We start from the raw sequence: 12,489 nt of genomic DNA, 5'->3' as shown, positions 1-12,489 counted from the left end.
GAGTTGTAGTTTTGCAACAGCTGGAGAGCCACAGGTTGGAAATCACTGATTTATACTACAGGGGGACTACAGAAGTGGAGAGCATTATACATATTGGCACTACATGGGGTAAAAGGGGCATTATAATACAGGCCATAACGCTACAGGGGTTCATTATAAATACTGGGGCCACTATAGGGGGCCTAATTACTACTGTGGGCTTATAGAGGTGCTTTATAGATCAGCCTTATTACTACTTGGGGCTCTATAGGAGTGCTTTATGGAGGGGCCTTGTTATTGCTGGGGGCACTACTATAGGTGGATTTTATTTCTACTATGGGCCCTATAGGGACATTATTACTACTGGGATATTGTGGGGGCCTCATTATTGGGCACACTATAAAGGGTTTTACTACTAATGGGGGCATGCTTGGGGTGTGTATTATGAAATTCTGCAGCATCTCAGGTGTGTATTATGATGATTTTTAGCAGTCAAAGTGTGTATTGTGATGTACATCAGCCCCTGAGGTGTGTATTATGGTGTTCTGGAGCAAATTAGGGGTGTATTATGATCCATAAGGTGCATATTCACAAGCTACACGTTCTTTCACTGCCATGTCCTTCATAGTGCCACATCCCAAATGCATAGCTTGTGCATATGTTCCTTATGGATCTTTTTTTAAGGAGTGACAAAGAATTGTGTTTTTATGAAGACGTTGTGCTGGACCTGTCTTACAATCATGAAGCAGCTGACGTGTATTGAGACGTACTGCAGCAGATGAGTGGTGAATAAAGAGGTACTACAGCAGATGAGGGGTGAATAAAGAGGTTCTGCAGCAGATGAGGGGTGAATTATCAGGTATTGCAGCTGCTGATGTGTGTACTATGATGTTCTGCAACATATGGTGTGTATTATGAAGTTGTGCAGCAGTTGAGGTGTAGATTAGGAGATGTTGGATATGAGGTTCTTCAGAAGCAGTTTTTGCCCCAAATGTAAGATCTGTAAAGGACCCCCAAGGTACTATTATAATACTAGTGTCTTGTTATATGGCAGAGGGTTATTTGGGCACACAGGCCTAGATGTGACTGCTATGTTTTCACTCCCCGCCCCCATAGATACGTCACTTGCCATGCAGCCTATTTGGGAGAACTTGTCATGGGGGTCTGGGGCGAAAGCTGAAGAAAAAAAAGGTGAACAACTCCAATCAGAGAAACACCAGTTGTGACTGGATTAAATCCTTTATTACTTTGTGTCTGCCTGGGGCACCAAAGTATCTGGGTCCTGATGATGTAGATACAGTTGACCACTGTGGTGGTCTGATCCCTGCCCCACCGGCTGCAGCTCTCCCCAGCAGCAGGCAGATGCAGTGAAGTCATCACACCTGCTGATCTGGGTAGGAGACTGGAGATCATAAATGGAGGGGTGGCCACACAGGCATCTGCAATCCATTTACTTTGGGGCCCTGTTCTTGAGATAGGGGCGGCTCCCAGAGATGGAACTTGCACCATAGGACATTTATGACATATCCTATTGATATTAAGCAATGGCTGTCCAGTTTTTTCTCCGACAATTAAGTTACAATTTGAATAATAATTTAGTGTATTTAATATCCTATAATGGCTGTGGAGATTTGTGTGTGTGGGGCGCCATAAAGACTTTTCGCAGGGGGCGCTATGAAAGTCTGGCTTTGGTTATAACAAAATAATCCAGAATCACTTCATGAGAATTACTCGTTTTTATTATGGCAGACACATCTAAACTGCACTGTAAAATGATGTGCGTGGTTGGTTGCCATGGACAAAAGAGTTATCACATTTTAAAAAGTTGTTCCATTTTTAACTATAGAAGACCACGCATTTGCCACAACAACCTCCGAACGTGTCAAAGATGCACCATGACTCACGTCCAAAATACTTTATGCTTGCTTTTAAAGGAAAACAAAGTCAATTTTACATGAATTATAAAAAAAATTAAAAAAAATACAACGAGTGGCTATTTTTGTCTCGTTTCTGTACATTCTGCCTGAATGCAACCCTCCCCTCTCACCTATGAAGGTTCCGTGGTAAATATCTGGGGCTAGCTACAGTGTTCACAGTGTGTAACTAGTTCTACAGAATGAGACCTGTGACTAACTTCATCACTAGCCTATTCACTAACACTCTTGTACACGTGTACATGGGCACAATGATTTGAGGAGAGTACATTCCATCTTAAAGGTGGTGTACCATGAAAAATATTCAACATTTCATCCAAGCATGTGGATCCGAATACTTTTTTAATAGCAAGTCGTTCAAATTTTTGTATAGTGTAGGAAGGCCAGGAACCTCCGTACATGTCACCAAGGTTCCTGGCCTCGGTGAGATAGGGCTGGTATGATTTCAATACGGAGGGATGCCATTCTATAATTGGTTTGTAGAAGAAATGGAAAGTTTCCGCTAAAGAGAGCGTCTCATGCAAAATACCCTTGTCCATGTGCTCCACTGTGTATGGATGTTATGGAGTGTGTTCCCTAACCTAGGAACCCACACTCTGAGTCTCATTCTGGTGGACCTAGTCTGTCCATGACTGACCATTTATTGCTATGGCTGGCATGTAAATGTATGGTAAGTTGCAGGAAGAGGTTAATGAGCACTAGCAGCAGGGTCAACCCTCTTAAATAAGGTAGCTTGGAACGGTGGATTCTGTGAAAATCAGTTACAGCGGTCTCAAGAAAAGACATTTATTCCTTGTGCAAATTAGGACTTCAGTGCACCGAGCGGAAGGGCCAGCAGTAGACAGCGGAGTAGCAAGCTCCACCCCTAAGTGCACTGAAGTCCTCATTTACATAAAGTATTTTTACTCTGGAACTCTGCAACCGATGTGTAGAAGACAGGATCAACCCTTCCAGGCACTATGCCTAGATTAATAGAGTTGATACTGCTGACGAATAGCTACATTTACCAGCATGAGCTATAACTGCTCAGTTATTTCATTCAGATGGCCAGACATGAAGGCCATATGCTGTAATATGAGGCAGCTAAAGCATGTAGTAATGGACACATCTGATCTCACTCATGCAGGAAAATGGTGCAAATGAATACTAGCAAGACCGCAAGCATTAAAGGAGAAAATAAAAGACTGTCTGTAAAAGCGCCTGTCTAACAGGGCTTCATTCTGAAACACTATATTGGAAAATCGTCCTCTTTATTATGTTACTGACAACCGCATGGATTGCTAGCTAGCAGATGTGACTCACAGATCTGCGTGGATGAGCACACGAAAAGATGGAAATGACTACAGCCCTCTGGGAAATAAAGAAAAGGAGCCCTAAACGGATTGTGTAATATGGAGTGATAAGACCGGATAAAATGCATTAATCTTTAATAACACGTAATTAAATGATTGATTTCAAGTCAGGAATTTGTCAGAGGATCTTCTAAACGGCCATACATTATTTCACTATGGCCAGTCAATGTTTCAAGGGTCTGCTAAGGCACTTTTCTTCATATTTTACTTTAGTGATAACGAGAAAACTTAAAGGGATTCTGTCACCAGCATTTACCCTACAGAGATATTCATATCTGCCCATCAGTCTCCTTGCTTTGTATTAAATGATCCCACTCTTACTGCTCTGTGTGTCTTTTATTCGGCAAAATAGTGATTTTATGTAAATTACCTTGAGAAGGAGCCCAAGGGGTTGTCCCACGATCCGTTGGAGCCCGGCTGCACCCATCGTTCCGGAGCCCAGCACCGCCTACCAGTAAATTTATTCACTGCACTTGCCCTGATGTTATTCCTTCCAAGCGCCGTAATCTCGCACAGGTGCAGTGTACACAGTAGTCTGCGCCAGTGCGGACTACTGGCACAGGCTTCTTCGATCCAACTGCACATGCGCCGGCTCCCTGCGCACGCGAGATTACGGTGCTTGGAAGGAATGATGTCAGGACAAGTGCAGTGAATACAATAACTGGTAGGCGGTGCTGGGCTCCGGAACGATGGGCGCGGCCGGGCTCCAACAGATCTTGGGACAACCCCTTGGGCTCCTTATCAAGGATTTTTTTGACAAATAAAAGACACACAGAGCAGTAAGAGTGGGATCATTTAATACAAAACAAGGAGACTGGCACACATGAATATCTCTGTAGGGTAAATCCTGGTGACAGAATCCCTTTAAAAGGGGTTGTGCAGGAAGATTACTTACCTACTTTCCGACACTGGCTCCCCGCTCTTTCTCTTCCAGGGATGTGATGCTCTGCTAGGCTCCCTCGAAGGCCGCTGTGGTGACCACTTCCCCTTACATCATGACACACGGTCACATGACGCAAGGGGATACGCATTGTAATCGCAGAACTGATATGACCACCTCATTGATTTCAAAGCCCAGAATGAGCACGAACTCCATGTGATCAATAAACATGATGGCACTGGCCGAGGAAGAGGCTGTGGCGCTCAGGAGTTCTGCAGCCTCTTAAAACGGCTGATAAGAGGGAGGCGCTGGCAGAGGATGCAGGAGAAGCAAGTGCGCAGAGTGTAGCTTAGGCCCGCCCTGAGTGCACTGAACTGATCATTTGCATAAGGTTTAAAAGTACTTTTTCTCCAGAATGAGGTAATGGACCACAAAGTGAATAGTATCGTTTAACTGTAACTTTCCTGGTGACAAATTACCTTTAAACATACATGTTTTGGAGGATTAAAATGTCAAATATCAGTGGATTCAGAACTCTGCAATATTTAATTTATACAGAATAAACTATTAAGCCGTCAATACGCCCATCATCCTCTGTCCTTTACTACACCATGCATATTCGTGTCAGAAGATGTACTGTGTATGAGGCCACATCGTACAATGGGCATTTGTGTGCATGAGGGGAATGAGAAGATTCATTCAAGGAGTAAATATTATTAACTGAACAGAAATGGAAAGGTTAAATCAACTAGGATATGCCCGTTTTATCATAAAGGTAGATGTCCATAAATTGTAGTCATTACATTTTCATAGAATTGCCTCCGAGCAAAATATATTTGATTGTTCCCCATAATTTAATTGCTGCTTACTAGCTATTTATTGCTTATCCGTACAGTGTGTAAGATCTCACCAAGTAGTTTCAGGACAGGATTGATGGAATCAAATATGACAAGTAAAACACAAGGTTTTCAAAGCCAAACTAGCTCCATATGCTTCCCCCCTCTAGCTTCCTTAATCATTACCAACAAGAAGGTTGACGTACATTTCTAGTCTTCACGCCTCACTACCCGGCTGCCTAACCCAATTACTACAATTCATTCTCCTGTCACCAGTCCCTATACCCCGACCCAGCTAAATGCGCTCCCTGATAGCACCATGGTTATTGGCTGCTAGCAAATGTACTGCAGAGAACAACGCTACATCAGAACGTGGACTTAATAAAGTAGTCGAAGAATGTATCAGTACACAGTGTCGTAGCTAGAAATGACTGGGCCCCACAGCACATTTTTGAATGAAGCCCCCCTCCCCCAGTAATTTTTTCGCAACCCCTTCCTTTTATGCTGCCCCCATTCCTGTGTCTCAGATGAGGCCTGGCAGCTGTTCCATCCGTTTTCTACACTGTATATACGGTCACTGTATATAATTTCATTGTGTAATACTGTTATGGGGGCCCTGACAAAATCTTTTAGTCCTCCTCTTCTTGGATGGGCCCCTTCGGGGTCAGGGCCCCAAAGCAGCCGCTTCCTCTATAGTTACGCCCCTGTCAGTACATACCAAACAAAAACTGCGCCCATAGCTACTAACCGGACATTTGGGGATTTGCCAGCTCCAAAACACCCCCTAAACTAGAGTAAGTGGTGTATAGTATAAGTGGTGCTGAGTCTGATTATGTCTTTTTTTTTATCTTCATGAATGAGCACAGGAGTCCTGTCAATGTATTTTACTGCTGGTTTGTCGGAGTGTCAGAATGCAGGTAAGTATGAAGATAAAAATGACCTAACTGGACTCACCATCACTAGGATATGCCCCCATTGTCTGATAGGTGCGGGTTCCACCTCTGGGACCCGCACCTACGACGAGAACGGAGCGGGGAGAGCTGTGGATGTAGGACCCCGGATTTCCCAGGGTCCGTCCACCAGCAAGCGCTGCTCCCACAGAAGAGAATGTGAGCACACCACGCACGCGCGGCCCTTGCTCCCATTCATTTCTATAGGGGAGAAGGACATTTTCGACAGCCCCATAGAAATGAATGGAGGGAGACTGCGCATGCGCAGTGCATCCTCCGTTCATTTCCCCGCTCCATTCTCATTGTAGGTGCGGGTCCCAGGGGTGGGACCCGCACCTATCAGACAATGGGGGCATATCCTAGTGATATGCCCCTATTGTATGAGATGGGAATACCCCTTTAGGCTTCCTTTGAGGTGACTATAAGGCAAATTGTGGTCATAGAATATGAACAGGTTTTTAATTTGGAAATACCCCCGTCTACGTTTTATGCTAGAGAGTTTTAAAACACTGCAAATGCAGACTTGCATAATACTGTATATGGTGTGAAGGCTGCAAGGAGACGTACTGCTACAGCATCTTATCTAGAGAGCTGATTTAGCTGTCCTTGTGTTTGAAGAATTGCAGTTGAGAAAAGAAAATGGTCAGTAATGGATTCCTTTCCCTGATGAAACCTAATAATAGCTCTACAGGGTCATTGTTCTTCGTTGGAAACCTCCTTCATTAGGGTTGCTCATGTCACAAATCATTTCAGTGGTCTACTGTGTAGTAAAGGCAACACGGGTGACAGGGACTACATATGGGAATTCCAACTAGAGATGAAGAAAACTCTGCCTACTATGAAGGCTGAAATATGGAGATATATTTTAGCATTTCAGCTGTTTTGGTCTTTTATGAAACATGTATGGCTGCTTCAAGGGAATCTATCACCAGATACCTCCATACTAATTCAAGTATAGTGGCAGATGGTAAATCAATTGCTGAAAAAGGTACCCTTAAAACATCAACTTTATTTAGATTTAGATTAAAATTTAAACCCAAAAGATAGAGGTCACTACTATGGGCCAGAAAAGCCCAACTAGTTTATAGAAATAGTATCCAAATGATAACAGGTCTGATAGAAACAGACGGATCCAGCAAAATTGTTGGTGTGAAAGTAGCCTTATATGTATTTTCCTTGGGCTATTACATATTTTAGTATCACAATACTTTCATTCAGATATTGCAAGATTATCATTTTTTGATTATAATTAAAAGTTTTGAGCCATCACGCTACCTTGTGCACATAACTGTACCTCCTCTGTATAATATTGTCAGTTGAGACGACCACATGTGGTAATTTCACAAACTTCAGCCTCTTCAGCAATGGTATTATAACTTGCACTGCATATGTATGTGTGGTAGTAACGCTAGTGAATCAGTCAATGCATAGTCAGTGGAGGGTCTGAGCATATGCAGTAGTTCAAGAATTGCTGCAATCACTAGTTGCAGGGAACCTTATGGTCACATACACTAGGTTAGGCACAATCAGCAATTCTACACCATAATTCTCATTTTGAGTTGGGAAACTAAAGGAAGTCTTAAGTTTGGCAGGAAGACCCCTATAGAAGATTTTCCTTGCCTAGGGCCTCATGCACACAACTGTATTTTGGATCTGTATTTTTTTGCGGATCGTACACGGACCCATTTATTTCTATGGGTCAGCAAAAAATAAAAAATAACCACACACAGGTGTCATCCGTGTGCTGTCTGCATCAGTGTGTCTGTTCTGTAAAAAAAAAAAAACATGTCCTAATATTGTCTGCAAAATGCATACCACGGACCAATTGACGTCATAAAAGAAAACGCCTTCAACAATAATCTTTAAAGAGAACCCGTTATTATAGCAGAAGATTGAGACATCAGTATGACATGCTTATACTAGTGGGCACAACCTGCAACCAGCATTACAAAGTGCCAATGGGAACAAAAAAATAAAAATAAGCACTTTCCGCTTCTGTTGAGTGACATGGTGTATTACCATCTATAGCTTTTAAAGGGGTTGTGCCACCATTAAATGTTATTTTAATATAGTTCATCATCAAAAACTAGCTACTTTTGTAATTTGCTTTGTTACAAAAATGTTCCACTTTTGGACATTCTCTTTACTTCATTATAATAGCACCCCTGATGTTTTATCTGTACAGTAATGTGCACGTCCACTTACTGAGCTGAATGAGCATGGTCGCACATGCTCAGTTCCTCCATCCAACTGCTACCAGCCTTAGAAGCTGTGACAGTTACAGTCAGTAACTGGGCAGTCACCTTGAAATACATTTAGCAGAGAAATTGGAACAATGAATGGGAAGATTTCTCTAACCATGAGAGGTACAGGGCTGGTTCTAGTTTGGTTAGGAGGCGATTGTCACGTACTGGACTATGTGATGTCATGGCCTAACATCTTGAAAAGGAAAAGTGACATAGGTACACTCCAGGTAGCTTTAGAATCAGAAATCACAGACTGCTTCCCATGATCCTTCCCTTTTCAAAGCTGCTAACTGGCAAATAGGCATCGAGAGATACCATGCGACTCCACAGAACCTCCATATGGCACTCTGGGGCTAAGAGAATGAAATTACTCACAGATGTCCTCATGTCATAATGACCAATTCTCTCCTAAGTCTATGACAAGTCACGGGCTATAAACAAAGAAAATGCATCATAAATGTGAATAAGCGGCACTCATCCATGCCTTTTTGTCTTGATCCCTTTTGACCACATGTTGTTTCTAGGATTATAGTTTGTGGTTAAATTTAAACAGAATAGCCTCTTGGCTACAATATGACCTCTATGACCTAAGTAAGTCTCTTGAAAATAATGAGACATCATTTAATAGTTTGTGAAGGCCAGAGCCACCAGGGAGAACATGATAAAAGCCTCATATTTAACATGACAACATTTAGGAATTCAGTATACACTGGCAGTGAGGCTAAACAAAAACTAGGATTTTATGATTGTCTCATTCTCTGCAGGTACTCACAGTACTACATAAACACTTTTCTTAGGAAAAAAATCCATTGTTCCTTATTTTAATTTCCCAATAGTGAGGTTAAGATAAAATTAAGTAAAATTTCATGGAACAGTTAGACTTTCAGATCTCATCAGGGAAATTACCTTTTGGAAACAAAATTTGGATACAAATAGCATTATATTGCTGTGTTCCAGTAATAATTAACATTTACAATGCTGGAACCCACAGGAAAGGAAATGTCCTAAACACATAATTGACTCACATGCTGACACCATGTCCCCACTCTCTTCACCCTCATAATATGTAACATGTTGGCCCAATATTCATATGAATTACATTTTCATTTCGTTATCTACCATAACAGGATGTAGCTAAGATTTGTGCTGTAGCCTTGTAAGGGCTGGCTTGCTTCTGAACCCATCAAGGGTATACCCTGTGGTCCTACCACAGTAGATATCTTGCTGTATGCGGATGATGCACCTGTACATATAGCAGACTTGGATCCTTCCATGGCTTCCCTTCTTTACCTGGAAGATTGTTTTACCTCATATTCTGGGTTGTATATCAACTGGGGGAAAAAAATATTTCATAGGACTCCACACACAACTGCTATAAATATTTATTCCATAAATGCTCTTAGTTTCCCCTAGGCCACAAAGAACCAAGAATATCGCATGCCAAAATTCATAAATACTACCTGGCTGTCATCTTGGTGTAAACTCTATGTAGATTCTTAGGCCGGAAAATGTGGGTTGCATTGTGGTTGGCTGGTTGGTTTCCTACTAATCCTTTTCCAGTTATGTGTTCACATGTAAACGAGATGGATCCCCACTGATATAGAACAGCAAGTGTGTGGTACTGATTAAATATTACCCCCCCCCCCCCTTACAGCAGTGCAAAATACTTAAGAGTTTTAATAATAACCATAAGAGTGGTACTATAGGTTTAAAGCAGGTGTAAAACATCATACCCTTATTTATTCCCATTTAGTACAGTCTTGTCCCTTTACTATCCATCTACTTCTAGTTTCACATAGTGAAGTGAGGGTCTACCCACTGCAGTACTGCTCAGTGTGACTATACAAATGATGTATACATGTGTATGTCTACATGGAAAAACCTACTCTGCAAATCATTTACCATCTTGTATGATCTTCTCCACTGCACTCTGATCTGTCCTCATGATAGGCTGCTGGTTAAGTAGAAAGCTGACCTTTAGATCTTTTTAAGGCCTCATGCACACGGCCGTTCCGTGCATTGGGGACCGCAATTTGCGGTCCCAAATGCACGGGCAACATCCGTGCGGCGCCCGGGACAGATAGAGACCCATTCAACTTGAATAGGTCCGTGATCTGTCTGCACCCTAAAAAAATAGAACATGTTCTATTTTTTTGCAGTGCGGAGGCACGGAGAGAAACACCATGGAAGCACTCCGTAGTGAATGAATAAGCCAGATTCTTCTGATTTACTCTACAAGGATTAGAGTAAATCATTTTTATTGGCATTTTCAATGATTGGCAAGTGAAGCCATAGTTCGCAATAATGGAAAGCATAACAATGTACGCCTACGCAGTAGGACAACAATAGTTGTGTACATCAATAGTTTGCATAGTAAGTAAGGTCTGTAACAATTAGACCGTAACATCAAGAAGGTAAAGGGGGAGGGGGAAAACGGGGAGGAAAGAGGGGGTGGTGAGGTAGACCCTGTCACCACTCATCATAATTCGAAGGACCATTCCTGCTTTGCTTATGTTGCTTCGCCCTAATCTCAACCCGGGACCAGGAACCTCCTTTCACTTCAGGGGGTGTAGTTTGAGTTATTGAGCCAAGGACTCCAAGTGAGAAGCCTGGACTTCAGGGGGATAATCGTGGAAGGCACTAGGTTTTCATACCTGCACGATTTGTTAACCTCTAGTATAACCTCTGCTATGGTTGGCGAAACAGTTTGTTTCCAATAACGTGTAATAATCAATTTAGCACTAAGCAAGATGTGCCCAACTAAGTTCCTGTGTTCTAGGGGGATATTGTGTATACCCAAAAACGAGAGCCAGTTCAGGGTGAGGGTCCACAACCCGGGAGGTAATCCCAGTGATCAGGTCAAAAACACTGCGCCAGTATGGGGATATTATGCTACAAGGATTAAATGCTAAGAGCAACTTATTCTTATATTCTTAGCAGGTAACAGACAGGTGGCTAATTTCAGCATGTCTGTCATTACTGCCCTCACTAAAAGCAGCCGTCACAGGGGCTTGAATTCTACGTCACTGCTGTGAGGAACCAATCAAGCTTTGGTGACCACTGATGGCTGTGACTGGATGTATTGGTCACGTGACCAAGCCACTTCCTGGTCCTGTGGGGATCAGAAGCAGTTGGGAATGGAGCAGCGGTAGAACTGCGGACAGGTGAGTGAGATATGTTTTTATGTTCTGGGGTAAAGCTTTGGGCTGGACAAGTCCTTTAAAAACAAACAAACTGAAATGAAATACTTACATTACAGTGTTGATGCCAGCCAACTGTTGGAACATCTGCAGTCCACAACCAACGATAAGAGCGCGACGTGTCGGAGGGTAGATTAACATTCTGTATATGACAGGTCCACCTAAAAAAGAAACACAAAAACAAAGACAACCAAGGTCATGATTTAATAATATATAAGTAATGGAAATCAATATAGAATATCAAGGTATCATGTGGTCATGAAATATTGGTAAACACTAAAGTTGCAGGTCTTCTGTGGGGTCTAGTCCCATTGTTGCCCACAGTACTGACATTTTAAGAACATACAGTATGGTTAACCTGGATAATATCTCTCCATCAAACTGCTAAATGCATTTACATAACACCTCCTATAAGACAAATGCAAGGGCTTGTTTCTTTGGGATGATTTTTTTTTTTTAATTCCAGACAGATATAACGTACATAATAATGAAAATGTTTTTGTTCATGTACTGACTATCACGGATACTAACAGTGCCTACTAACCTAATTTGAGTGCTAAAGTTAGGTTCTAGTACATTCTGTTCAATCAGATGTTATGAATGAATAACAGGGAGAACTACTTAGAAAACCAGTTAGTCAATGTTAGAAAACCAGTTAGTCAAGAGTGACTATGTAAACGAATTAGCCAACATGTTAAGAGTGTATGTGCTAGACAAAGTGGCTTTAAGTGCTCCTGGACTTTCATGTATGTTATATATATTCCATTCCTCTGTACAATACTCTGATATAATTTCATTACAAATGAACAAACTGTGCAATTTTGTAGGCAGGCTAAGACTGTTCATCTATTTATCTGCCCGACAGATTTAGTGAATGGGGCTGAGCACGATACCAAGAACAGCCACTAAACAATGGACGGCGCTGCACTTGCAAGAGCCGATGCCTTCTATAATAGCTGATCTGCATGGGTCTCAGGTGTCAAACACCCACCGATCAGATACTGATGACCTATTCTGAGGATAGGTTATCAGTATCAAAATCAAGGAAAACCCCTTTAATAAAAAAATAAAAAAAACGCATCCCAAAACATCTGTACTATTAAAATACATAT

General features: G+C 42.0%; 1 protein-coding gene across 1 annotated transcript in view; it reads right to left on the bottom strand.

The window, feature by feature from the left end:
* The window catches only part of SLC2A13 (solute carrier family 2 member 13), a 151,396-nt gene that overhangs the window by 24,071 nt on the left and 114,836 nt on the right, over window positions 1-12,489 (bottom strand). The window contains exon 4 of the mRNA XM_044276771.1: window positions 11,430-11,538. Within this exon, the coding sequence (XP_044132706.1) occupies window positions 11,430-11,538 (109 nt within the window). The remainder of the gene's footprint in view (window positions 1-11,429; window positions 11,539-12,489) is intronic.

Source organism: Bufo gargarizans, chromosome 2 (assembly GCF_014858855.1).
Source record: "Bufo gargarizans isolate SCDJY-AF-19 chromosome 2, ASM1485885v1, whole genome shotgun sequence".
Lineage (NCBI taxonomy): Eukaryota > Metazoa > Chordata > Amphibia > Anura > Bufonidae > Bufo > Bufo gargarizans.
Note: the sequence above shows the minus strand (reverse complement) of the source record. Positions and strands in the feature narration are given on the sequence as shown.